Genomic DNA, 27,242 nt, shown 5'->3' with positions numbered 1-27,242 from the left:
CAGTGAGGAAAACTGGATCTGTGAGAGCTTTCTGCTGCTTCAGCCACTTTTCAGTTAGTTACTGGAAACTTCAGTTTTCCTTCACTGAAGTGCCTGGGAGAATAAATAAACATCAAAAAATAGTAAGGAGTAATAGTTTGTAGTTCACTCTTTTCTGTATTGCTTGGACATAATGACCCGGGCTTTTGACAAGGCAGTATATTTTTATTACATTTCTCGGTATCCTGGGGAAAGCTTAATGCTCCCTGGGCCTATGGAAATGTTTCCTTTTTGTTTTGAAGAGTCAATTATTTGAGCGGCAGAAAGGAGCGTAACAGGACGGTGTGATTAGGCCGGACTGGTGTCACTGCTGTTGCTGCCTGATTTTCAACCCCTTTTTTTCTTTTGTCAAAATAGCTGTGACTGTTGAAGATTTTTCCACGTGGGTGGGTTGGATATGATGTTAAACAGCTGAAAAAACCTTATTGCGAGCTGCAGAGATGAAGCTTGCTCTGCATGTGGGAGGCAGCAGAAAGCGGGAGCTGGGAGATAACAGCGCGGCGGCATGAACCCTCAGCAGCCCCATGAAGGCAGGAGGGCTTCTTATCATAGCTCCCTTTGATACAAGCTTAATAGCACAGATAGATTGAAGCTGATGAAGTTTGGTTTTAGTGGACTGCTTTATTGCCTCTGAATTCTGCCCGGGTGTAAGACGCAGGTTTCTTCTGGTGGTAACAGAGCTCGAACATGAGGGAAGGGCTCAGAGCTGTGCCAGGCTGGGCATGAGGAGAAATGTCAGGGTGGGTGACCGTGAGGGTGGTCACACACCTGGACGGGCCTCCTGGAGAGGAGTGTGGTGGGTGCCCTGTGCCTGTGGGTGCCCAGTGCCTGTCAGCGCCATGGGGACGTTTGGGCGATGCCCTCGGCGACACGCTTCAGCTTGCGGTCAGCCCTGAAGGGACCGGGCGATCCTCGTGTGCCCCTTCCAGTGACTTCTGACACACCACATCCCCTCCACCCCTCCAGCCCCATTTATTCACCCGCCCTCCGCCCCCTTGCGACAGCGGCGCTTGCTCGGGCGGCCGGGCCCCGCCCGGTGGGAGGCCGGCAGCGGCTCCGCCTCACGGCCCGGCCGCCGCCGCCATGCCGGGAGGGCCGGGCGGCCCGCGGGGCCTCTACCGCCGGCTGCTGCGGCTGCACCGGGCGCTGCCGCCCGCCCTGCGGGAGCTGGGCGACCGCTACGTGAGGGAGGAGTTCAGGAGGCACAGGGCCGTGGGGCCGGCTGAGGCCCAGCGCTTCCTGCGGGAATGGGAGGCAAGTGCCTGAGGGGCGCCCCGTGGGCAGGGGGCGGCCCCGGGGGGCTGCGCTCCTCGTCCCGTGTGCTGTGCCCTCAGCTGTGTGCATATAAACGGATAGCCGGCTATATGTGTGGATTAACGTAGCAGCTGTGTGCATATAAACATATAACCAGCTATGTATGCACATACGTGTATAGCTGACGATATGTTTATAAGCATATGACCAGCTATATATGCATTATAAACGGCAGCCACGCAGCCGCACGTGTGATTTGCATATAATATGTTATTACAGATGTGTATGTGTAGCTCCATATGCAGCTAATGGTATAAATACAGTTAATATGTATGTGTAAATAGCTCCCACGTGAGCTTTCAGGTCATTTTTGAGCAATGTTCTTCGCTTTGCAGAGCAGTTCATAAGGAAGCAAGTCCTAAGTGAGCGCTGCCCCCCATGACCTGGATGGCAGTGATGGCAGGGCAGATAATGCACGAGTAATTGGGACAAGACAGGCAGATAATGCCCAAGTAATTGGGATGGGACAGGCTTCACGGGACAGGAGGGGGGCTCTCAAGGTGCTCCCCCCACGTTCCTCAGCTCTAGCAGGTGCTAGCGCACTAAGACCCCAATAGACCTCTCTTCTACTCCATCCTGGGAGCTGGTTGGAATGGGCATCGTGCAGGGCTTCAGACTGAGCAGCTGAAGAGTAACGGGGAGACACCTGGCCCAGCCATCTCTTCTGCTTTCAGCTACAGGGGTAGCTAAAATACAGGGGGCGAAGCAGCTCCGTTAGCCTTGCACTGGGGTGTCACGAGCAGGCAGGGAGAATGCTGCCTGGTTTTCTCTCCAGGGGAAATGAATAAATATATTTTAATTGCCTCTTGCCAACTGATAGATGCTGAAATCGGAAATTTTGTATCATTTTCTCAAATGGCTGACGCTATTATAATTCTCAGTTGCAGTTTATTTGATATTGCCAAAATGTTTCTGCATCATTGCCTCCAATTTTAATGAGCTAAAAAACCAAGTTGTACATTACTATTTTCAGTGCTAAAATCTTCTTTGAAATAGTTTTTTTTTTTTTTTAAAGGAAGACAATGTTTAAATTGAAAAAGCATTAGCCATTTCTGTGAATGTGTTTCTCAAAAGTATTTTAAAAGTAGGTTACAGGGAAAACTGGGAAAAAATAGATTACAAGGAACAGAAGTTGAATTTTGAAACCTGGCATGCAGTGCTATTAGTTATGATATGTTCAAAGAAAGGAAGCTAATTTAATAACTATTTTGAGTGTGTCAGCGTAAAGAACTTTACAAGTACGTCTCTCTTTTAGCAAGATGCTGGGAGATGCTAGCATGTAGTTAACGTGGCTCTTCTCATCTTTCCTTTAATCTTTTGTTTTGTTCTTGGATTTTTTTCTCCCTTAAATCATTATCTACTTCATGGGGGGAATCTGTAAATGAGACTTCCAGATTTTTGGCCTGTAGGAGTCTCTGCCTCTCACAACATGCTGTGGTTTGCAGTACCTTGAAGACTTGAACTAGGAAGCTGAGGAAGGTAGCCTGTAGAAGACTTGCTTTAGGTAAGAGAAAGATGCTCCACTTCATTTTGGAGTCCTCTTTCTGCCTTTCTTGGGCACCAGGACACTCTTTTTAAATTTTGATCAGAAATAGACTCAAGGCTCCAGAACAGTTCTTGCAAAACACAGCAGCGTACCTGTGAAGGCCTAGTTCTTGAAGGGTGTGTGTGTTGCTCACTCAGTGATGCTGAAGCTGTAACATGCTACTTCATATAGATGAACCATTTTTGTATTTCTTGTCTACATATCTATTTTTATTAAAAAAAAAGAAGAGTAAAGCACCACAAAAAAAAAAAACTTAAATCACTGCCACATTAATGCAAAATGTTTATATTTCATGTCCAGGGTTAACCATTTTTTTTGGGAAAAACAAAGTTACTGCTCAGATAACAGTATTTTGGCATATTGCATGCAAAGCTTTTTTTCTTTCTGATTAGCTTGTTCATTAAAGTACTCATGTACCTTAATGGATGCAGTTCAGTGCTATAAATATTCAACTTCAATGGGAAAAGTTCTTTCCTTACATCTCTTTTTTTGCGTGCATGCTATCTGGTACAAAGTGGCACGTTGTCTGATGTTACAGAAAAATAGTATTCAGGAATTTATGTAAGGATAGTGCATCCTAATGTATATTCTTCATAGGATAGACCAGAAGTTGTGGATAGGATGATTGCACTGACATTTCTTGACTTTGAATGAGGACTCCAATATGATGTGTAGTCTTAACAGGGGTACAGTCATTTTGAGTATATGTGCAGGGCACAGAAACACAAGTAGAATGTTAAAGAGAGATTTCTGAGATGAAGTTTAAACAGAAATGGAAAAAAAGAGGTGAAAAGACACCCAATTAATAATTGCCTTGGTGTGTGAATGATTCTAGAACAACTTGTCTATGCCCTAATGTTGCTGCAGTGTCAGTTTCCATTAAAGGAGATGAGAAAGGATCTCCTTGTTTCGAATGTAGAAAAAGTGAGGGATTTATTGTTCTGTCCCAGTTTGGGCAGGTCACAAATTACATTTTTTATGGGGAATCTAAACTGACCGGTTTGAAATTACAAAATGGGGAAACTGTTCTTTGAATATTCTTGGAATAGTTCTTAAATAAGACTGGTAGAAATAGTCTGCAGGTACATAAAAAGTTATAAAAATAATAGAACAATACAAAAATTGCATTTTTCCTGTCGTTGCTGTTAGATTAATGCTTTGCCTCTTGAAACCCGCTGAGAAGTAGGAAGGGGAGATGCAAAGAAAGCAAGCTTTGTTTTTCAGGAATCATGGTTGTTCAGGTAGATTGAAATTAAGTATATAAATTATTAATATACGTTCCTTTCTATTTTCTAAATATTTAATATTTTAATTAAAATAATTGGTACTCATTTACAGGAGGTGGCTGATATAATTAGATTGATAGTGATTATTACCTTGGAATGCTATTGAATTAATGTTGACAGATATGGTAAGTGAATTCATTCAAGTCGTCTAAATTGTGTGGTAGCTGATGAGAACGCGTACTTAAGAATAGGTAATATTAAGATAATATTGATTACTTCATTCCGGGTTACAAGTGATAATGGTGTAGAATATTCAGCTAAGTAATTCAGGTAATCATTTGTTTTACATCATTTAGGTTAATTCTTCTTTTGAGTTGGAAATAGGTCATTTCTTACTTACCTTGTTTAAAAAGTCTGACCCTGTAGGCTGGAAGGTCTGGACTTTCTTGAGATGAGCAGAATCATCCTGCAGAATTACATGACATTTTCTCACATCAGAGAGATTGAATAAATTGCCTTTGAAATGCTTTGGCCTCTCTTGACTCAGAAAGCCTTTTCATAAGCTTTCAAATTAACTGCGACTGATTTGGGAGCTGGCATCTGCTGTTGTACGCTTGGAAGGAAGGTGACCATTTTTCATTCCTGGTAACATGTCCAGGCATTGTATTGGCAAAATGAAGGTGGAACTGTATCTTTCCACCTGGGGAGCTGGTCGCTTAGCCTCTCAAGAATGGCTAATTTTTCTAGTCAGTATGATATCAGGTGTGATAAAAATAATTATCATTCATCAAATTTGTTTCCAACCTTGTCGCTTGCAGTGTTTGGTTTGCTTGGATGATTTGTGGCATGGACCCATAATGTCTCCCAGGACACAGCTGTCATGCTGCATCTCTTTCTGTTGGTGGTTGGGTATACTGAAAGTTTTGCATCTTAATTCTTTCAGCTGGTGTGATCCTCCCTCCCCATTTTTGATCTGTGTTAAGCCTCTGGCACTGAAAAATACGTTGAGAAGTTGAAAAGAGAATTTGAAGAGCAAATATCCGAAGCTGGGTGGGTGGACGAGGAAGCTGTGGCCAGTGCAGGAATCAGACAGGGATAGGAGTGGGACATGTGGGTTGCCTTTTCAGCAAATTTATAGGTTGCATAAGTCTGAAACTGCTGCTAACTTTCTGTATTCTGAGTTTCCGTGAAGTACATTATATAAGTGATCTTTTCTTTGCCTGACAAAGAAATACATTTTTTGGGGGAAGTGAAATATGACTTTAAGGTTTTTCCCATTTTATGACTTTAATAAAAACTGTGAAATAGGATTTAAGAGTAGTATTTCATTGTAACATTACCGGATACGTTGGAATTTGCTTTTAGTGACTTTTATGGCTATCTGGATGAAAACCTTCTTATTAAGAGTAAATTCCTACTGAGACTTACGTATTTAGCCCCCACTTAGGGTGTTCACTGGGTCTTAATTTGTAAGCGCAAAATTGGAGACAATTTCCTTGATTCTCTCTGATATTTCTCAAAAAGCAGGAAGGAACTTCTCACTTTTCTGAGAGCTGGGTAGTTATGGCTGATGTGGGATTTGGGTATGGCTGGACACAGGGAATCAGCCCTGCTCTGCCTTACTGCCAGGGGTGTCCTGCACTGGTGTCAGATGTGAAGCCTGCCTCTGTCTGATGGCCCTTGGGTGCAGCACCCATGATTTGGTGAGTGCCCTGAGCCAGCTTTCATGTGTAAAGCTCCCTTTGACCACAACCAAACCCAAAAATCCCTATAACAGAATTTCACGGTGAAGCATCCTTTTGATATCATGGCTTTAGTCTCATCCTTTCAGTGCTCCTTCCAGTACAGGTTTAGAAGCAGGAGTGGGGACCTGCTCCTCTTCCATGGAAGCTGCAGACAGCCTGGGAGCTGGACACAGCCAGAAGCAACATCTGAGCCACTGGGGTCTCATCAGACAGCCATGGCTGCCAGTCGCTTCAGGTTATACCCCTTGCGTACGCCAGTCACCTCAGGTTATAATAAATTAATTGTGAGGTAAATGCCACTGAAGTGATGGAACTTCATGGAAACACATGGTATGCAAGTAGTTCTATAAACTGCGGATGATTTTACCATTTATAAAGCATATAGCTTGCCTTTGATATTTAAAGAGTGTTATTTATTAAACCCAAACTGTACAGCAATTTTTATTAATTGTAACTTAGGCTGAAGAGTTGAAATTGCTGTCTAAGTAGATTGAATCGCTAACATGCATTTACAGTTCACTCCTTGAGAAATCAGCAAGGCACGTTTACGTTAATGCTTTCAGATTGAAGGTCATCAGAGGAAATTCTGTGTGTGCCTGCTCATGGACACTTTTAAAATGAACACAGCTTTGTGACAGTCAGCATGTGATTAGATTTCTAAATAAGAAACTAGCAATAATGTCAGACCCAGTAGAAACACAACCAGCAATGACATTTACAGAATTGCTGTTTTTAAAAAGTAATTCAGGTTTCCATCTAGTGGCTGTATAAAATTCTGTCCAAGCTATGCGAGGCACAGCATATGCATAGCCATGCTATGTAGCGTATCGTAGTACTTGTGTATGTGGTTAAAAATCAGGAAATAGCCTAAGGACAAAAATTACATGCATAATAGCACATAACTCTGAGGGTCTCCTTATTTTTAAAATAAAGTTGTCGTGGTCAGGAATCAGTGATTTTAGTGACGTGCACTCAGATCCCTGAGTAGTTTTTAATCTAACAGTTTATTTCATTGCTGTAAATTAACCTCATTCTGCTTTTTCAGTGTTCCTTGGCAGCCATTTCAAAAAGTTTAACTCAGTACAGGTCTACAGGAAAAAAAAAAGTCTTAAAAGTTGTCTGTAAGTTGTATGTGTACGAGTCTTGTTAGATTTCTTGTTTCCTCTATGACTTAAAAGGAGAGAAGAGGAGATGGGTATTCAGATTATTTTGTCCTCATTTTGCTCTTCTAGCAGGGTCTGTTTTTCTTACATAAGTGTTTTACAGTAGAATTAAAAAATCCTTATCAGTGTGGGCTTTCAGATGAAGATGATAACAGGACAATTGATCGACAAATGACTTTGTAGTGGGTCAAACAGACAAACTGGCTATAAATTGGAATTGCAAATTTATCAGGATTTCTGCTTGTTTGTATTTCACTGAGACCTTCCTTGCAGCATTTGTTTGGTACTTGTGTGAATATTGTCAGCTTGTAGTGTTTTGTAAGCATGGTAGGTGTTACTGTGTTTTCAATGCGTTTCCAATATCAACACTATAAACACTGCCAACTTTCCACAAGTGCTGTCAAGTACCATATTTTGTAATTACTGCAATAATATTATGAGTGCTGTAATTGCCTATACTGTATGGATGTGCTTTTCTGTTCCGTGTAGACACAAAATTGATATTTTTCTGTGAGTTAAAACGGAATCTGGAGCACATCTAAATAATTGTTGCAGAACTGTTTTTTTTTTTTTTACCTTTCAGCATCATACTGCACAAGTGATACACAAATTGGAGGATTTTTAAAGCCCCAGATTTGTATATAGCATGTCTGAATATACAGCTAATGTGTTTGAACCCATTAAAGGGTCAAGGCTCTTTTATACAGTTCACTAATAGTAGTGTGAGTTAATCAACTGTGTTTTTGCAAGAAGCTCAACCTCAAATTTCAACTTCATAATCTTGTATTTAGCACCGTTTTTATCTTTTATTTATTTGTTTATTTATTTTTTGCTGGCTTTCATGATGCTGAAAGCTTTGGCTGTTTTAACGCTGAAGCTGATTCTGTCTACAGTTATATATCTCCTAGTTGATATCCTAATGTTTATACTGCAACTCACTCCTTGGAATAAACTGAGCAGAAAAAATATCTTGAAATATTTTTATTTCCATACCTGTTAATTAAAAACTACGTTTTTTGAAGGCTGTGATTTGAAAATCTTACTTAAGTCTGACAAAATGTTGGACGTGCTGGTTTTTAAAGGTTAATTCCATAAGTAATGTTAATGGGATTTTTTTTTGTAATGAAATGATCATTATACTAGAAGTAAGTTGCAAGTAATCTTGCAAGTAGACTTAACTAAGTTTTGTATCTTAAGGCTTAGTGGTATGTGAGGAGCTTAATATGCTCTTGTTAATATGTTCCATTTTTTTGTTGTTATTCTTGCAAGGATGTTAGTGAACAACAGAGCAGAGTAACGTAAGAGACATCATGATGCCTTTTTTTTTTTTTTTTTTTCTCTTAACTAGGTAAAGCTGTAGAATACCTTCTAAGATTGATCTTGCACCCGTCTTCCAAGAATGACTAGCAACTGATCCATAAAATGTAGATGCTTATTCTCTTGCTACATGGGAATTCCTGAACAATATGAAATGGATACGCGAGTTTTATGCTTTTTTTTTTTTTTTTTTTCTTCCTGAATTATTCTGTTCTATAATTTAGAGGAAATGGGCAGATGATTAGGTCACTGCAGCGTTCTCTAATTTGTTTTCCCATTTTTCTGAGGCCTGGTAGGAGGGTGAGACTTGAGACATCTCCCCATCACCATTGTTTCTTTTGAGATGGCCTGACAGGAGGTATGGAACTGTGTTGGGGTATTAAAGTCTGCATGGAGTGAATCAGAGTAATTGGTTTATTTTCTGTAGACCACCAAATACCACTTAGCACATAAATGGTCTCTTGCCTTTTGCAGTTGCATAGCGGAATTGAATTTAAATATTAAATAAAAATATAATAAATATTTTAGTATTATATTTGCAGTTTTTCAGGGTTTGGCACTTTCAAGCTTCAGGCTGCAGTGCCCTTATAATGTAGTCAGCTGATTTTTGACTTTGTTGATACATCAGGAGTGAGTACCCTTCATAAGACTGCAGTTCTTGAGGTGTGCGCGTGATGGCAGCAAATACTCAAATTTATAAGGCGCGTTCCCATACCAGGAGCAAGTAGGGCTTTGAATCTTCTGATACAAAGTTGAATTTCCACAGATTCATTTCTTGTTAAAATGTGTTTTGAAATCTGTATTGTAATTCACTAAACTACTGCTGCAGATTTTGAGAAGGCTTTTTTATTTTAAAAATGTTCCGTGCTTTCCACCTGATGTAGCTATAATTGTCTCTTGTGGTGCTTTCTGGTTTTGACTTGCATTGGGGTAGTTTGCTTCCCCAGCAGCAAAAGCTGCTACCAACCTGAGTAGTTTGCAGTATTTAGTGACTCTCTGATCCCTTGTCACAGAAAAGGGGACCTATACCACCCTTTTATGCTTCAAAGTATTTGCCTGGCACGCTATCCTCTGGCTCCCTGTTGGTGCTGTAGTTTGCTTTTCTGGAGCCCGTGGTTGTTTTTTTTCTACTTGAGAAATGTCTTACCTCTCTGCAGTGATATCCCATGTAATGTGCTCCTACTCTCTGTTACTCTCCCTCTGGTCTCTCATTTTGGTAGGATTTTCACTCAGATTACTTTTCACAATTGGATTTGCAGTTGAGCCAAACCTGATACAGAAAACCAGCCTGACATAAGCACCCTGAGCTAGCCTGTATGCAAAAAAAAAATAAAAAAAAAAAATCCTCATCACCTTCTAGGAACTTAGTAGACTGCCAGCGTGTGACAGCGTAATACTTTTACAGGAGACATTGACGTGGTAAGAGTCCCTTTTTTCCTGGAGTTGGAAAGTTCTGGTAATTCTTTGAACTATTTTTTTACTCATCATTTTGTGACTGAATGGTCCACCATAATAGGTTTGCTTCTGTTGTTCCTCTTTAAGCCTTGACGGCACATTTATTACCTTAGATACTTACATTTTCCTGTACTCTTTAATAGATGTTTTTTTTTTGTACACTCTGTAGCATTTTGTTTATTTTATTCCCTTGCCAGTCAGTATTTCCAAATTCTCACCTCGTAATCTAGACCACTACTAGGTTCTCCAGCAGGTGTCCTCTGTAGGATAACCATCCTGTTCTTGGCCTGCGGATCTGGTGTCAGATGTCCTACTTCAGTGACATCAAAGCACACCTTTTCTTGCTCCCGGGGTGTCAGGAAGGAGATGGACTAACATTGTAGCTTCCTGAACTGGTTCCATCCGACTGATCTGGCAGCTGAGAAGAGTCATTAAAAATTCTCATCAGCCACAGTGGGCCACAGCATAGCGTGCCTGGAGGAGATGGAACCTCAGTATGTAGGCACAAATCTTTTTTAATTAGTCTAGTTTATTTAAAGGATCCACTGAGTGTTAAATTGATTATGTCTCTGGAAGTGTAGCCCATTATGGGTATGGTCTTCACCAAAAAAATCAACCAACCAACCAAAAAAACAACCTAACAACAAAAAAAAACCACCAAATTTTAGATTCTGTTGCAAAGTACATTGGTATTGCATGGTGTTTTTGAGAGTAGGATGTTTTATTCAAAAGGCAAATATAATAATATAATAATATAATAATATAATAATATATATATATATATATAAAATAGGAATATTTTATATATATATATATATATATATATATATATTCCTGCTTTCATTCCTGGGAATGGCTGAAACGTTTAAACTGAATATTGGACTTTTTTCTTGTCCATTCCAGAATGCATACAGGCACGTGTCAGTGAAACACCGTGATATTTTAGACCAAGGAGCTGTAGTCTGACACAGATAGAGGAACTGTGGCTTACAAGAAAAGTGTGGATCAGGTTTAGGCTGTGCTACAAGCACATTTGTATATTCTGGTTCATGTGGAAATGACTTATCTTGCTCTGTGTATGTACTTCATTTACAGGAGTTTAAGTTTGGTTTAACACTTAGAATTCAATATAAGGTGTACAGCAAAACACGATATCCAGTTGTTTTCTTGACCTCTTGAATTTTTAAATCCAGTTGATTGTTCTCAGTGAAGCATAGTGGCAAGGTTTCTAACACCCGTTGTGGTGAGTCATTGTAAGGATTTGAGAGCCGTGATGTGAAGAGTTCTAATTAAATTACAAATACGTATTATGTCCTTAGTGGTTTTACAAGGATGAGATCTTGTGTAGCTGTGTTTTTTTTTTTTTTTTCCACCGGTTCTGCTGCTAATTGACTAGTGAAAAGAAATTTCATGGGTAGTGTTAAGGGTGTCACTCTGGTTCATGGCAATTCCACCATCATTGCGTTATAACTGAAAGAAGTTATGTTGTTAAGAAGAAACATCCTGTCCTCAGTCAAGAAGGAAATGAAAGATACTTTGTGAATAATGTGAATGCTGATTTCTTTACTTTGTCCTTGGTGAATCTGATTTCTCTTGAGTGCCTGTCTGCCAGCAGATGCCACTCCAAAGCAGGAGACCAGTTTCCCAACATGGACCAGACAGAGGAAAGTAGTTGTGGTGGACCTTGTTTTTTCTTATCAAACTGTTGATGGCAGTTTGCCTGGTGCTGCCCTTGTTTTCCTTGATAAGAACAGCTTATGCTGTAAACAATTAAATATTTATCTTTTAGGAAGGAGCTGGTTAAAGTTTTGTTTCCTGCTGATGCATTAAATCCCGTGGCAGGGGAGATGGCAATACACAGAATAAGTTGCTTTTGGTCTTCAGTGTGGAGGTGTAGAGCACTGTTTTGGTTGAGTAGGTGGTGACCCAGGAGTCCTGGGAATCCAGAAGCATCTTTATGGAGGGGTTCTCTGTGGTACGAAGGTGCCTGTGCCAAGATTGCTGAAAACCTGTAGCAAGGCAGGTGACTTAGAAGCCCAAGTCTCAATGAATTTCAGCAGGACATGTCTGTATAAAACTTTAAGAGGCATATTGAAAAAAAAAAAACAGGCCAAGTTGTTAGTGTATCTGCCAAGAAAGTACTAGGAAGCAGTGCCCTAAAAATAAGGAATCCTAGGCGAGAGTACTTTTGCTCTTTCTGATTTTGGAAAGGGATTCTTCTTTGATAAGATGATGAAGGATTAAGTGAAAGGTCAGTATTGACAACTACAGGTCCTTCTACTGAGTGTATGTTGTCCGATTCTGGATGAACAGCTATGAAGATGTTTCATAAGAGATGGGGAGATCAGGAATAGTGTTTCTGAGGTACTCTGTGACCGATGTGTCCATCAAGCTGTAGAGGTTGGCTCTATATCAAAATTTAAGGTCTGAAATAGGATTTAACAAATTGATCGAGACAGGAATGGGACCACTGACTGTATTTAAAGTGATACTCTGCGATGCTTTGTGTGTGTGTAGTTTGAAAACCTATTCAAGGTTTTTTTATCAGCATTCATTTAATAATTACTTCACCAATAACCTGATTTCGTAAACGATAACATGGGCTTGGTTAGGGTTCTAAACCTTGCTCTTGAATTTGTTTAAGTTTTTCCAAATTTTCCATTCTGCATTTTGTTTAGTTCACGTTGTCTTCAGGACAAAGTTTTTTTTGTCTGACCTCATTTGGCATTAGAACCACCTTGCTTCTCCTTTTGAAGATACTTCCTGCAGCATGACCCAGTGTTGACTATTCCATGCTAGTGGGTGTTTTACACGCTGAATTTCCTAGATGTTAACTTATTCCTTCCTTTAAGGATTTCCCCCCTCTGTATTCGTGTGTTTGTGTGGTATATTTCAGGGGCTTGGCGCCTTATTTCTCTGAGTATTTCACAGTCATGGTCAGCAGCAAAGCATGTGGAAATCAGGCGATGATTTCAGTGGTATCTGATTGGTAAGTTCAGTCACAAAATATTGGCCAATTTTGTCTTCTCTTTCCCCGAGTTCACCATGGCAGAGCTGTCTGGCATTGAGGACACTGTGGGTCGCTCAGGCTGGAAGATGGCCGGGTCAGCGGTGATGCCAGGGTGGTGAGTGAAGTCCGAGGGACAAATGAAGTGCACCAGGTTGGTGGCTGCCAGGCAATTACTGCTGGTATGCAGCAGTACCTGGAGGAAGCTGATTTGTCTGAAGAGCTTTTAGGCTAGTAAGGAAAACAGTCTTGAAATTACTGTAGTTTTGTTACGTATGTTGGATAAAATAAGCACCTTTCCAGTGTGCTGTGGTTTCTGGCACTGCTGGCTGAAAGAGGGACAGAAGTTGGGATGGGATCTGTTAAGTGCTTCCTAGCCTTCTTGCTGTTTCATTTTAACTTTGCTAAATGGAATTGCTCCAAACTTCCAGTCTCAGTTAACGAATGTGTGCTTGACTCAATAATTTGCCTGTTTTGAAGACTGAGGGTACTTTTCGCAACAATGCCGCCTAGAGAGCAAACCTGAGGAATTTTGTTGTCATGTTGCCATTGGCACTTGGAAGATCCTGCTTCTGGTAAGGAATAAACAATTGGATAAGAGTTTGGGAAGGCCTTGGAAAGTAGCTTTAGTTTCCAATATAAAAAAAAAAAGTTTTAGTGAAATCTGTCATATTTATCCATTAACTGAAAAGAATATTCACATATTTAATGAGATTAATTGCACGTAATATTTAAGCACTTAACAGCAGGAAGTCATTTCTGCTTTTGCTTCATAGCATTCAAATCTTTGATAGAATTTTGAAATGTTTTAGTTTTGTGTGTGTGTGTGACACAACCTTGGTGTAATTTCATTCTGGTAAGATTACAATTTTACCTGTGTTTTCTTATCTGAAGAGTTTACTTTTGGAAATGCATGTTGTTGTGGTGCTTATAGTACTTGTTTTTTGACATACAAACCATACTATTATATCCATCCATGTGATTTTAGTTTGGTTTAGAGGACATGGAGAAGAGATTTGACTTAAAGCATAGTTTTCTGATGTTAGCTGGGAAAATTACTGAAGTTTCCGGAGTTTAGGCAAAATAAATTACAATGATAGCAATCAGAAAGCCGTAATTTAAATCAACATTCACAAAAAAGTAGTGCTGAAGTACAAGCATGAACTCGGTACTCTCAAGGTACGTGGTCACTGGCACACATCAGCATCCTTTGTGGGGCAGCTAATTGCTTGTTTGCAGTCCAAGAACAACGTCCCTAAGAGCTGAAATCGTGCTGTGTTAATTTTTGCTTAATCATTTGTTTAGTTTATGTGTAATGTGATGATGTAGATGTGTGTTGGCTGTGTGTTTCAATGATGTTTGGTATGCACTAGTATGTGACACTCCGTATTATGACACCAAAATCAGCCATACAAATTATGTGGGTTTTCAACATACAAACAATGAGGGTTACAGTGTTATTTTGAAGCACAGCTCTGATGAAAAATCTTTATGGCAGTTAGCAAGGACTTGGAAAACTGTTACACAGGATGCAAGTGCTGTCTTCATTGCTGTTAACTTCTTTTATTTTGTTTTCCATGTGTCGTTTGTGCACTTATTTGCACAAATTCAAACTTTCAGAGCACAGCAACAGGTATAGGTAGGATTAAATTAGGTGTACAAGTCTGTGTAGACTTTTTTTTTTGTTTGAAAATCAATTCCCTGATATCAGAGACCTGGTTCCAGTTAATGTCTTTCATGGCTTTACAGTTTGAGGATGCATTAGCTAAATTGGTATCTACCAGGGCTTCACTTGAACGCATTCAGTAGTCTAACAGAAAGCAAGCAACAGTGTGTAATGGGTTTAATTGCAGTATGGACGAGCACTTTGAACTTGTTGTATTTGGCTTTGTCTTTTCTTTTCACCTTCAGATGTTCCCAATCTGTTGGGTTAGGTGACTTCTCAAGCCCCTTGTGCTATTCAGCATATCCCATTTCCTGATTAAAGCTTTTGGTACAGCAAAGGATCAGTGCATGTTACCTAGTTATTTGCCAAAGATTTCCTTTCTCCTGAGTATTTTTTGTTTGTTTTCATTTGTGACTAGGTGCTTGTAGGCAGTGTTTGTGAAGGAAGATAAGATCCTAAAGCTATTTCAAATACATGTGATAATTTTGACAGCACTAGTGGCAGAACTTTCCTAGGGAAATTCAACACCCACCTGAGGAAATAAAACATTGTGGTGCTGGGTTCTGCGAAGAAAGGTGTTTTGCAAAGCTATTATTTTTAAAATCACTCCTATAGCAAGTATAACAAGCAGTTCAGTGAAGATGAGGAGATCTGTTTGGTGTTTTTTCTCATAAACGAATACAGTAGAATACAAATGATCCCACTGCTTTTCTGCCAAAGGAAAAAAAAGAAAAGGAAAATATGTACAAGGATATGCCTACAAACCTATATATTAGCTTTATAGGGATTTTACATTTCTATAGCTGAAATCATATTTAACTAAATAAAATGTTTGGGTTTTATAACCATGTCTCAAATTGGTCTCTCAAAACAGCATTGACAGTGTGTCTGTTCATTCACTCCGGCTGAAATTCAGAAGTTAGCCAGTCTTTGTCCTCACCCCAAAACAAGTTGTTGAAGTGCAATCTATTAAACCAAAAACAAAACAAAACAAAAGGCCTTAAAAGATGTGTTGTCGTTGGTTCTTCCACCCACTACTATCTCTCTTAAGCTTTATTTTAGGAGAGCTTGGCACTTTTTTTTTGGTAGGGCATTAGGCAAATCCTCCTGACCGAGCCTGTGTTGTTGTAGTGATGCGAAATGTTCTGATATGTACGTTCCTGAAGTTCATTTAGAGGTAAGCAGTGTGCAAAAGAAACATGAGAGCAATCGGTCTCCTAGGGTCTCTTTTTCATACCAGTGTTCTGTTTTGTTTTCGGTGTCACCCTGCTTTAGGACATCAAAAGTACATGTTAAGCCATGTTATGGAAAAAAAACGTAAGTTACCATCAGTGTGGTTCAAGGGTAAGCATCTCTGGTAGGTGATGTGTTATCCAAGATTACCTTGCTGGTGTCTGTAGGTAACTTGTTTGAGTTTTTTGTTAGGTCTAGGTCTTGGTCTAGCGCTGTAGGAATCCTGAAATTACAATGTGCTGAAATTACAAAGCAAACACATTTAGTTGTCCAAAATCCACCCTACAGAGTGGAGAGTGAGAACTACCTGCTTGTGAGCTTGAGATACGCATCAGACCTTCTTCTCCACTTTTTTCTTGATTAGTAAATAGAAATCATTGATGTATAAACAGATCAAAAATAATTCAAGTTTTTAATGTTAAAACAGCATTGAATTGCTTTAAGCAACTTTGGAGTAATTTTAAAGCCTTGCTAATATGGGTTAAGGTAATTCTTTAATATTGAGAAGTCTTGAAACACAAACTGGGACCTCTCACTATTTTAAATACTCTCTACCTGGTAGAAATCTCGAGGCAAGCTATTTATTCATATTATCACTGTATGACAACTAGAGATTTTTTTGTAGACTTACTATGTAGTCAGTTTGAAAACTCTTCTCTTCCAGGTCATCATACATAACAGAAAAAGGACATGTTTCCTAATACAGTACAAATAAAACAATGCAGCAGTTTGTCATTGACACTAATGATAAAAGTATCTTGGTATCAGTGTGGAGAGAAATTTGAAGGGATGCAGATGTGCCACACCGAAATGAGTAAATGCTAACACTTAACTCAGAGCAGGGGTAGTTTATCTCAGGAGTCTTTGACCCACAAATAGAACTAATACACCTCACTTCCCATTCTTGCTTTCTTATGTACAGGCAGCCCTTTCCTGCTCCAAACGTTAATACTTCTTCACCTGAAGCTGGAGAGCGTCGCGCTCAGCTGGGAAAGCACCAGAGAGCAGGACTAAGCCAGTGTGACCAATCTCTGCAGGGTGTATTTGCTTTCCTGAAATGTTGCCCTGATGTTTTCTTGACTTTAGTGTTTTCACATTCTTTTTATGGTCCTTTCCTTTAAATGATAGAAGCAAATTGCTTTGTTTTCCACTCGGACGGGATTTTGGCTAGGTAGGGGACAGCCTTTGGTTGCACAGAGGAAAGGAGGAATACCAAGTGCGTGAGAATTTTTAGGAATAAGCAGGCAGCCTGAATTTTTGTTGTGAAGGATTAAGGTTTAGTATGTGAGTGTTAATTTCAAAGTAAATACAACTCTGAATGATTTGACTTCCTTGATTTCCATACCTTTCTTACTCCCCACCCTGTTTTCCCTCTCATCTGATAATTCAAAGCAAGCTCCCTTTAATAGTAGAAAAGCCTTTTACAGTGGCAGAAACAAGAAAGAAGCAATAAGAGAAGATTTAGATGAGTTGAAGTATTTGTTGTATGAGAAATTACTGGAGAATGTGTTCAGGCTTGAATTTGATATATGTATTTGATTTTCAGAACAGTACAGAAATATTTTATGGAAGAAAAGTGCAGAATATTTTATGGAGTTTTTCAGAAGCACTTTTAAATCAGCTCTCCCTACAGTACTTTATTGAATTTTGAAACTTGTTCAACAGATCAGGAGTTAGACTGTAATCCTTGTGGGTCCCTTCCAACTTGGAATATTATTCTATGATTCCACGATAAGTGAATTTTCCTTTTTCCTTTTGTATGTAATCCTTCTGTCTTTTACTCTTCTGTGACAGCTCAGCCCGTACTTGCTGTAAAGTGAGAGATGCTATAAAAATCCTCCTAATCAGAGCCATTGGGTCGAGGGATAAATAGATAGTGGATTGCAGATGATTACAGAGGTTTTTTTCATTTTCCAGATTTGGGGCTCTGATGTAGTCGGTAGAGGTGCGTACTCATTTATAGCTACTCTTGAACACAGCCATAGCACACTTGCTTTCTTCAGTTAACTTCTCTGGCTACTTCTGAAGCAGTTCAGAGGTTGTATTGAAATCTGCAGACTGCGAGTTAAAAACCCTGGTAGGTTGCATAGATTTGCAGGCTTTAGAATTTCTTGACCTCAAGAAACCAGACAAAAAAAAAACAAAAACAAACAAACAAACAAAAAATCATCACTATCTTAGAATTATGTTTAGAAAGGCAACTTTTAATTTCTTTGGTCTTTTTGTCTGCAGCTTTATATCAGGAGACTTTCTGGCTGCATTATATCAACCTGTTTTAAGAAAAGCAAAACAGAGTAAATAATCTTTTATTGCAACTTTGAGAGCAGTATAGTTTAAAAAAAAAAAAACAAAGAAAAGAAAAAGTGCTGTGATTTGTTCTATTGTGTGGAAAGCGTAGAAGGTTTTGTAAACAGTTTTATTAATTTCATTAAATGGTGTTAAGTTTATGTATATACAAAATGTATTTCTGGTCTAAAATGTGGACGTCATTTAGCATCTTTTGTTGCTCAGCAGCAAGAACTTTAAAAGAATATGCCTCAGGTCTAGCAGAGACTAGTGAGTTAATCTTTTTGCCTTTTATTAAATATATGCTAATGGCATTTATCAGCCTTTTTTTACCAGAAGAATGAGTTTACAAATAAAACTATGTTGTAGTTGTCTTAAAGAATGTAACTTATATCAGTATGCATTTAATTTAATGTAAGTGCTGTATTAGTGCTATTTGAAAACAAGAAGGACTGAACTTTAACCAAATCATTGTGATTAACTACACGGAGTTATTTCCATAGAGTAGGATTTTAAAAATGACTAGACTGGATGTCCAACTTGTCGAAGTAGCACCCTTATAAGAACTCACCTGCATTTCCTAGTGGCAATGTATTTCTTATTCCTGAAAGCTTGTGTACGCAGGCTTTCTTTTATTGAAGGCTCTGTGAAGAGCACTCCTTGAAATGTGAGTGTACATTTCTGGTGAAGAAGCAGGTAGATAAACTTGAAGGACTCTGCTTTAAGTGCCACTGCAGGGTGGTGGTTCCAGCCAGGCTGGGCTTGTGTCTGTCCGTAGTTATCAGAGGGACCACGGCAGGGCTGGCCAAGGAAATGAGCCTCTGGGACAGACTTTGACTCAGGATTATCTGTTGCCAAATTTGCTTTGCTAAATTAGGAGAGAGACCGGTGTATTGCGTGGGAACAAGGAACATAAAAAATGTTCTGTTGAAACTGGGGATGCTCCTGTCTGTCCTGAGGAATGGATCTGACTTTTATGCTAATGACCTTCTGGTTTGCTTATTAAATAGCACCCATGTTTTTTTTACATAATTCGTTCAATCACATTATTTTTCTGCAGGTCCATTACAGTGAAAAATTCAGTGCACTTTCAGCAGGAAGGTTATTTGTGGTGTCATTGAAATCAGTAAAGATTTCCTATTTGCGGATTAAAATTTTGTTTATATCTGAGTTTTTCATCGTTAGTTTATTGAAAACTTTGGCTCTAATGAGTGTGCAAGACTATGAGCAATGGAAAAAATAAGAATGCTGAGTATCTTTTGTATGTGTCTGTATGACTGAAGTGCTTCACTGGGTATAAACGGAGTAGAAGAACATGCATGGTGAGTCTTTCAAGTGTCATCAGTTGGGATATGTAATCTTCTACGTGTTCTTGGTTAGTATCTAGCAGTCTAGAAGCTAATGTGGTTGTCTTGGAAACAGGCTTTATTTTCCTTTTGCAAATATCTAGATGTGAAATCATTGTCTTCCTTGAAAATCTGGAAGTTATACTTCTCAAAGAAATAAAAAAAAAAAATAAAATCAGGTGCTTGTCTCCTGTTTAAAGAATTGGTACAGAAGTCTGTAGGTGATGTTTGTATTGTGTGCTTTAATTGTAGTGTGATTATGTTGCTAAAACAGCCTTACTTTTTAAAAACCTAAGATGTCTCTACTCACTTGTTAAGCTGATGTTTGTCTTGGAATTACCTGCTGTAAACCACTCTGCCAGGATTTTCTAGGTCAATATTAAAATAGTAATATTACAGTATAACGGATGTATTGAGCAAGTTATGTTCCTAAAGTACGTGCTGAGACTATCATTTCAGGTCTTTTCCTTTGCCCTGCTTTAAATTAGCTGCATGTGATAAATCCTTGACTTTTCTGTGAGTTTGTAGCATGAGATCTGCCAGACAAAACATCAGGAGTAGAAAAAAGTGCACAGGACAGCTCTGTTTAATGAGCCTGAGAGCTGCCACGCGCAGCATTAAAAAATAAATCAAAATATAAACTGAGTCAGGGAATAACCATCTTTCAAATAGTTGAGGATTTATTAGGATTTGTTTAAAAATATGAAACCATGTTCTTGAAAGAAGTTTGACATTTCTGGCCTGTTGCTTATTTGTCCAGTCACAACAGCCTTAGGGCTTGTCATATGTAGCACTGTAATTTCATCGTAATTCTTACAGATAAGGTCTAGACTGAATAATTTGTTGTGTTTTGTCCTTCAGTTCAATGGCATTTTAACATATTTCTCTTCAAGTATTTTTCTCTCCTGTACCAATTTAAAAGCTTCTCAAACACTGGTTTATGCTTCAGAGAAGAGTTTTATTTCGGAAGCGAAATTTTTTTTTGGCTTAGTAGGAGCTTACAGTTTGAATTCTGCAGCCTGTCCAAGGAAAGAAGACCACTGAAGGAGCTTGGTGAGCTGTTGGAACCCATTCATGCGACCATCTCTTTTGGCTTACCTCCCATCTCTTGTTTCTGCTCCACTTCTTGTGCTGTATCTACATTGCAGCTTGAGCTCTTCTCAGAACTTAATTGGTCAATTCATTTTTTCTAAAGAGATGTTTTTTCCTGTCCAGTATGTGCTGAATTTTCCTCTCTCCTTCACTAGAATGAGCTCGAGCTTTCTATTTAAGGCCTGCGATGAAGCTTATTAATGTAAGTGGAATAGATCTCAAAGGCTGTGGTTGTGACCGGATGATGCAAAAAGCTTTTAGTGACCCAGATTTTGGCCCTGAGGCACAGTACTTACATCGGTATTGTACATCCAGAAAGAAATGATTAATCACAGCTTGTTTTCCCACAAGTGACAGTAGAGTAACTCTGATGAACTGTAACGGTGTTGCATTCCTTTTTTCTTTTGCCTGAATAGAATTGGTATACATGTACGTTTACCTTGATGGTCAAGCCACGGGCTTTCCGCTTTTACCTCAAATTATGATCTCCTAAGTCTTACATGTGAAAAGGATGTTAAAATTACATATTATTTAAGCTATAAGCAAAGCTGAGTTGGTCCTTGAACTTGTTTCACATTCCTCTCAACAAATGTCATTTCTTCCAGTTTAACATTAGTAAACTCTGTTGAAAAAAGAGTCTATTTATACCTTCCCGATCAAATATCAATTCTCCATGCTGATTACTAGGTATTGCATAGTTATGTTATCTGGATCCATTTTAGCTGAACATTTTTAATGTACTCCTTCCAAACTGCAAACAAGCAATCAGAAAAAACCCCACCCAACCCCAAGACAGTTCAGTATAGTTGCAGTGTGTGCATCGTTGTGTTGCTGTGTTCACCAGCCTTAACTTTTGGTTGATAATCACATATTCTAGCATCCTTCCCGAGTCTCCAGGGAAAACTTGGTGTTCTTAAAGTTCTTATGGCTTTTTTTTTTCCAGCTCAACTTTTAGGACACTTTTTTTCTGGCTGTTTCCAGTCGTTACAACTGTAACTTTGTACTGGAGAAAACTGTTTTATCCCTGTGCATCAGAAATGGTGACATGGTTTTTCATCCTCAGAAACTAAAATACCACGGAATTCAAAGTTCTGTAAAGATAAAAAGGAACTGCAATTTTTGTCATGTGCTTCATGGTGTTGCTGAATTCGAGCAGCAGAGGTCTATGTATGAATGCAGGGAGGGTAAGCATATTATTTAGGACCTGTGTGAAGACAGCACTTGAGGAACATCCACTTGCTTACCTGCTGCAGCCTGTGCTAGCCTCGGTGCTGTGTCAGGTCTGCAGCTCCGTCTGCTTCAGCCCAGCCCCACTGATGAAGGGCTGTGCTGGGGTTTTGGGACGTGGGAAACTCTTCCTGATTTGGAAATTGGAGAATCAGCTTGTTTCTAGTGCTTCATTTAAATGTGATTTTAGAGGCTTTACTTTAGCCTCTGAATGTAAGCACTGTCTGTGGCAATAGGACTGAAACATCTGGCCTCAAACCTTTTGGATGTTGCTGTTCTCCACGTTACGTGTGAAATCCCACAGCATCGCCCAGCAGGAGCAGTGTTAAGCCCATGCTGAACACTGGTGAACAGCTCCCTTTGCTAGGGGTTGCCTCTGGCCTGGTGTTACGAAGATAGTGGCTGCTCAGGTGGTTTAAATGCCTGACATTTCCAGAAGAAAGGGTTTCCCACCTTCAGTGAAGGCTTCCAGCCGGAGCTGGGCATCTGCCCACGACCATGCTGTGCCACAGGGGACCTGGGCTGCGCTGGGTACCCGCCTGCCTTCGCTCTGTGCCCTTCTCACAGCAATTACTGCTTTGAATCTCCACATAAAAAAACTCTGAATGCTGCAGGGAATATGTCACTTTCTGGTATCATTCAAATACAACTGAGTATTTTAAAAAGCAGGAGGAGGGCTTACTCACCACCTTTTCTAGTAGATTCTCACTTTGTATGAAGTCATCACGGCGTGTCCTTTACACAAAGACAGGTGATGTGAAGTTGTCTAATATATTGCTGTTAGAGGACGTGTAACTTAAAATAGCTGTTTATTCAGATCGACTAACTTATTTGAATGAGTAATTGTATTTGAATGAGTAACTGTATACAGTTTCTAAAAGTTTAATGGGATATTTTAAGTGGTTTTAAAGGGTGAAGTGTAGGTTGTTCCGGTTTTATGTGTACATGAGCGTATGAAAATCCATTGAAATAAGGCATTAAGCTGAGCTAATGTGTGGTAAATTTTTTCTGGGATTGCTATTACATTTCTAACTATATTTACAGCTTCAAGTAAAGTCATAGGAAAATGCTTTGGAATTTCATGAGGTATGTTCTCCATTTAAAATTCACTTCTGCGAAGGCTTTCTTTTACTGTTAATTTATTACTTTAACAGAATACAAAACAAAAACATTATTTTTTTAAAGTAAAAACACAGTAAATCACCTGCAGCAATCTGTGCATATAATCATGCATTCAGCATCTCTCTGTTAAGATAAGAACAGCTCGTTCCTTGCTGTGCTGTTCGTTCACATCCTCATTTCTTCATGCCACAGTCCTGTCAGCATGTGTTTGGTTTTGCTCCTAGCAGCAGAACGAGCATTTGAAATGCTGTGATTTTGAGTTAACTCACGGTGACCGATGAGGGTGGCCTGCCAGGCCATGCTTGTTTTTCGATGTCACCTTGGGAAATCAGTTTAAAATAAGCTGATACCATTTTTCAGTGCCTGGCTGAGATGTTAAACAAACAGGGCACAGAGCAGCTGCTTCCTACCTGGCCCCAGTAATGTTGTTGTTTGATCAGTGCTGTCATTAATTCGGCTGCAAGTGAAGATGGTTGTCTGGATGAAACAAAAACATCAGCTTTATACTTTAACTGCTTATCACGTAGAAGGGAGATTAAAAATCTTTAGACCTTTTTAAGAGAAAATCTGGCAGCCAAATGAACCATACCGGTAGTTACTGTGAATAGGCATATCCATCCTGAATGTTTCTATCTTAATGAAAGCCTTTCAGAGATTTTGGGAGTGGTTTAAGATGTAACATACTACATGCTATGCCTACCTTTGAGGAGGATGCTGAAGAAGATAGGAAAGACGATTGCCATTCTTCCCAATGCAAACAAACTCTTAACCCATTTAATTAATTAATTTACAATTAAATCACAAATTTCTATCAACATTTCCTATCAACATATCAGATCTACCAGCAGGTACTCGGCAAGATGGCAGTCTGCACCTGGCAGTCAGGAATGGGGCTGTTTTTGTGTGTGGATGTCACTTTTATTTTTGTATCTAATTCTTTCTAAACTTTGGAAACAGAAAGGCTTACACCGTTTCTGCAATGTGTGGTATTTTAAAACTTCTGATGTTGCCCGTCCCATGCCCTTTTGATGCATTTGTGCTTTCTGTGAAAGTTTATGAGTCAGAACACCGCTTATTCACTTCAGGAAATTAATTTATTTTCAGAAAGAAAGGTTATTGATTACAGCAAATACTTGCTTTCTGAGTTTGTGTAGCAAACACAAGCTTATATATTTAACAGTGGCATAGGATTTTAAAGCAGACTACAGGTTGGGCATCTGCCTTGCTTTGTTGCCTGCAAGGAGAGCTTCCATGTCCTCACGTGAGTCATGGCAGTGCAGGGACCTGGCTGCCTGCACCCTGTGCTGCTCATAACCTGCTCTCAGCCTGGGGCATTTGCTGTGAGGAGAGGGACTCCGAGTGTCTGTGACACGGATGGCCACATACCGTGGGATAAATAGTTGTCTTTTGAGTGAAACCAGCAGGAGAGGTTGACTTGACTTGGGCTTGATTCTGGTCTTCTTTGTTTCTGGTGGCAGTCATATACAAGGGATAAGTCATATACAAGGCAAAAACATGGGTTTTGCTTTGTCTTGATTTTTTTTTTTTCATATAAATGCCTGATAGGGTACAGCAGGTTCAGACAAGGTATCGTGACTACCAGAGCTTCTTACACAAACAAACAGACAACCAACCAACCTAAAAAAAAAATCCTAAGGTGCAGAAGTAGTCCCTGACTGTCACTCTGCCATCCATGCAAGGGAGAACAGCTCTGGTGCTGTGCTTGTACTAAGTGTGGCTCTGCTGTGTCTGCAGGCTGTTTTTTTTTGTTTTTTTTTTTTTTTCAGCTTATTTCTGAACTTCATCTGAATTAAAGTTCATGTGCAGTTAGAGAAACGGTGCATCTTATATACAGAAGTTGAATCTTAAATTACAGAACTATGTACCAGCAAATTTTGTAGTACCTTTCCACAGATCACTGATACCAGAAAAAACTATGAATTTCTCAGAGCACAATAATGTGTAAACATTGAAGCATCCCGAGATTTGTTTGTTCCTCAGCTGGATTCACAGACGGAGAAAATGAACTATGCTGTGTATTTGTTCTGCTTCCAGCCTTCCTGTAAAGGCGGAAAGATATTTTCATGGGGGCATCATTGCCTTTTGGTAACATGAGGTGAGAACCATTTTCTGTAATGAGCAAACAAAACCCCAGCATTTTTCAGGGTCCAGTTTTGAATTTTTGTTTTTTACACTTTAAATCGAAGTGAAACCGTAACTACTGTGGCTTTCTGGCATGTACAGAAATTTTGTTCAGCTAGAGAATGAGCGGGGAAGAAGAGCCAGGGGTGACAGGTCCAGACGGGAGCCACTTTGGAGTGCTGCAAAGCAGAGCCCATCATCAGGGGCAGTACTTTTATTATATATATTTTAAACTATCTACTTAAAATTGATCATAGATGTTAGAGATTTCTTAACTTTTCTTTCCAACAGAAAGTGTACTTTTTTTGTCATTTGGTGTAAATAGACTATTATAGGAGGTTATGTAAGAGTATGGTATTATGGTAAAACGGTATTTAAAAAGTTGACATCCTGCACTTGTCATTTTTGTGACCTTTGTGTTCTTTCTTTGTTAGAACTATGCAGCACTGATACGGCAACAAATTAATGAGGACAAACAAAATTCAAGAGAAAAGACTGTATTTGGCATCCAGCTCACAGAAGAAAAACTTAATGACTTCCGCGATGAGCAGATTGGGCAGCTGAAGGAACTGATGGATGAGGCTACCAAACCTCATAAAGAAATAACAGTTTCTAAAGACTCAGAACACAAAAGCTAAAAAGGTTTTAAAGATTCTTTTAATTCATATGGAAGCATTTTGCAACTTCCCTTTCCAGCTGGGCTAGAATGTGATTTTTGTGGAATGATGGATGCTGCTGTTGCTATAACTTAGCTGAAGCTGATGTCTCTGGCTTTTTGTGCAAGAATGACTGCTAAAATGGAATCATAACATTCCATTTTATGTTAATTGCAGGTTTTTTTTTTTTTTTTTCATTTTTTCTCCTAATGGAAGGTGGAGACTTAAAGAATTTGGTAACATTAAATTGAAATTTTAAAAAATAGAAAGTTTTATTTTTAATTTAAGCACCCATAGAACAAAACTTCTTTCCATTTGTACATCATCCTCTGCCATGATGGAAAAAATGCAACTAACATTTGTTTTCTGATGTGAATTCAGTAGACAACGAACAAAAGTGTGATGCTAAAGAGTGTTTATTTCAACAGAAAGAAATGAGCAGCATTAGAAACACATAGAGCTGTTGAAATTGAAAGTTGGTTTTCTTCTTGAGCTGTATTGTGAAATTTGCTTTAAAATAAAAGGTATGATTCATTATTAAATTGACTTGTAAGGAGTTGCTGGTTTATGAAGGAAATTATTTTTGAAAGCTATTATTCATATCTAAACTCTTTTTTTAAACACATTCATTAGTTGGTTGGTTTGTAGTTAGAGTTCAAATAATCTTTATAAGCTCTGCATCCAATATTATTATATTATATTATCATATATAATATATTATATTGACCAAATTTATGAAGTCCTCAATCACTAAAATCACCTGGTTCATAATAATGTATAACAGACATCATTTTTTTGGGGTAACGGGTAAGTCTTCATCAGGACAATGCATATCTATTGTAATACTCATATTATTGTAACTAAAAAAAATAACAAAAATCCTACTTTATCTGCTAAGAAGAAACAACCCCCTGTTCAAAAGACAGTTTTCATTTCATATTCCAAACCTAGTTTTATATTATTAGTTTTCTTCTATTTCTGGACCTTTCACTGTCTCCTTACCCGTGGAGAGTTCGAGACAACATAATTTCTTGCTTCATTGGGGATAACAGCTTTGACAAGTAAGCACATTTCCATCTGTCTCAAGTTGTAACAACATGCTGTTTGCCAAAGCTACACTCCTGGATCCCAACAGGGGGCAAATACGGTTAGCAGCCTGCTTCGGTTTCCTGTACCTCTCTTCCCAGTTCTGAAGCCTTTGCTGGGATTTTAGCTTGCAGGTGGCTCGTATCTATTAAAAGATCAATTGCACGACTCTTGTATAAGGTACGCTTACAGACTACATCTTCCTGTGGCAGCCTCAGCCTCTGCTGTTTTTGCTGTAGGAACATTCCCTAGCATAACGGACAGGCTGTAGAGTTCCTACTCCAAACAGAGATTAAAGAGGTGAGATGACACCCAGGCTGTAGGGCTGAGGCTCACAAGTCTCAGGTGTTGGTGTTTCAGGCAGATTCTTGGGGAGAAGTGCAGCTCCCTTCTGGCCTGCTGAGATCTTGCCCAGTAGCAAAGTGGGAAGATGATGGGATGTGTGTGCAGGAAGCTTGAAAATTGTCTCTGATACTGCCATTTACACATAACTGAAGCTTTTTTTTTTTTTTTTTTTAATATATCAAAGGCTGTAAGACTCTAATCCATCTCCAGAATTTAGGGCAGAAAGATA

At 39.1% G+C, this 27,242-nt stretch overlaps 1 protein-coding gene across 1 annotated transcript; it reads left to right on the top strand.

The window, feature by feature from the left end:
• Window positions 1–1,059: 1,059 nt before the first annotated feature.
• SDHAF3 (succinate dehydrogenase complex assembly factor 3) lies at window positions 1,060–26,138 on the top strand. Its single transcript, XM_027450837.3, has 2 exons — window positions 1,060–1,293; window positions 25,361–26,138. Exons 1-2 carry the CDS (start codon window positions 1,123–1,125, stop codon window positions 25,562–25,564), a joined length of 375 nt encoding a protein of 124 aa, XP_027306638.2. The 5' UTR covers window positions 1,060–1,122; the 3' UTR covers window positions 25,565–26,138.
• Window positions 26,139–27,242: the final 1,104 nt, after the last annotated feature.

Source organism: Anas platyrhynchos, chromosome 2 (genome assembly GCF_047663525.1).
Source record: "Anas platyrhynchos isolate ZD024472 breed Pekin duck chromosome 2, IASCAAS_PekinDuck_T2T, whole genome shotgun sequence".
NCBI lineage: Eukaryota > Metazoa > Chordata > Aves > Anseriformes > Anatidae > Anas > Anas platyrhynchos.
Note: the sequence above shows the minus strand (reverse complement) of the source record. Positions and strands in the feature narration are given on the sequence as shown.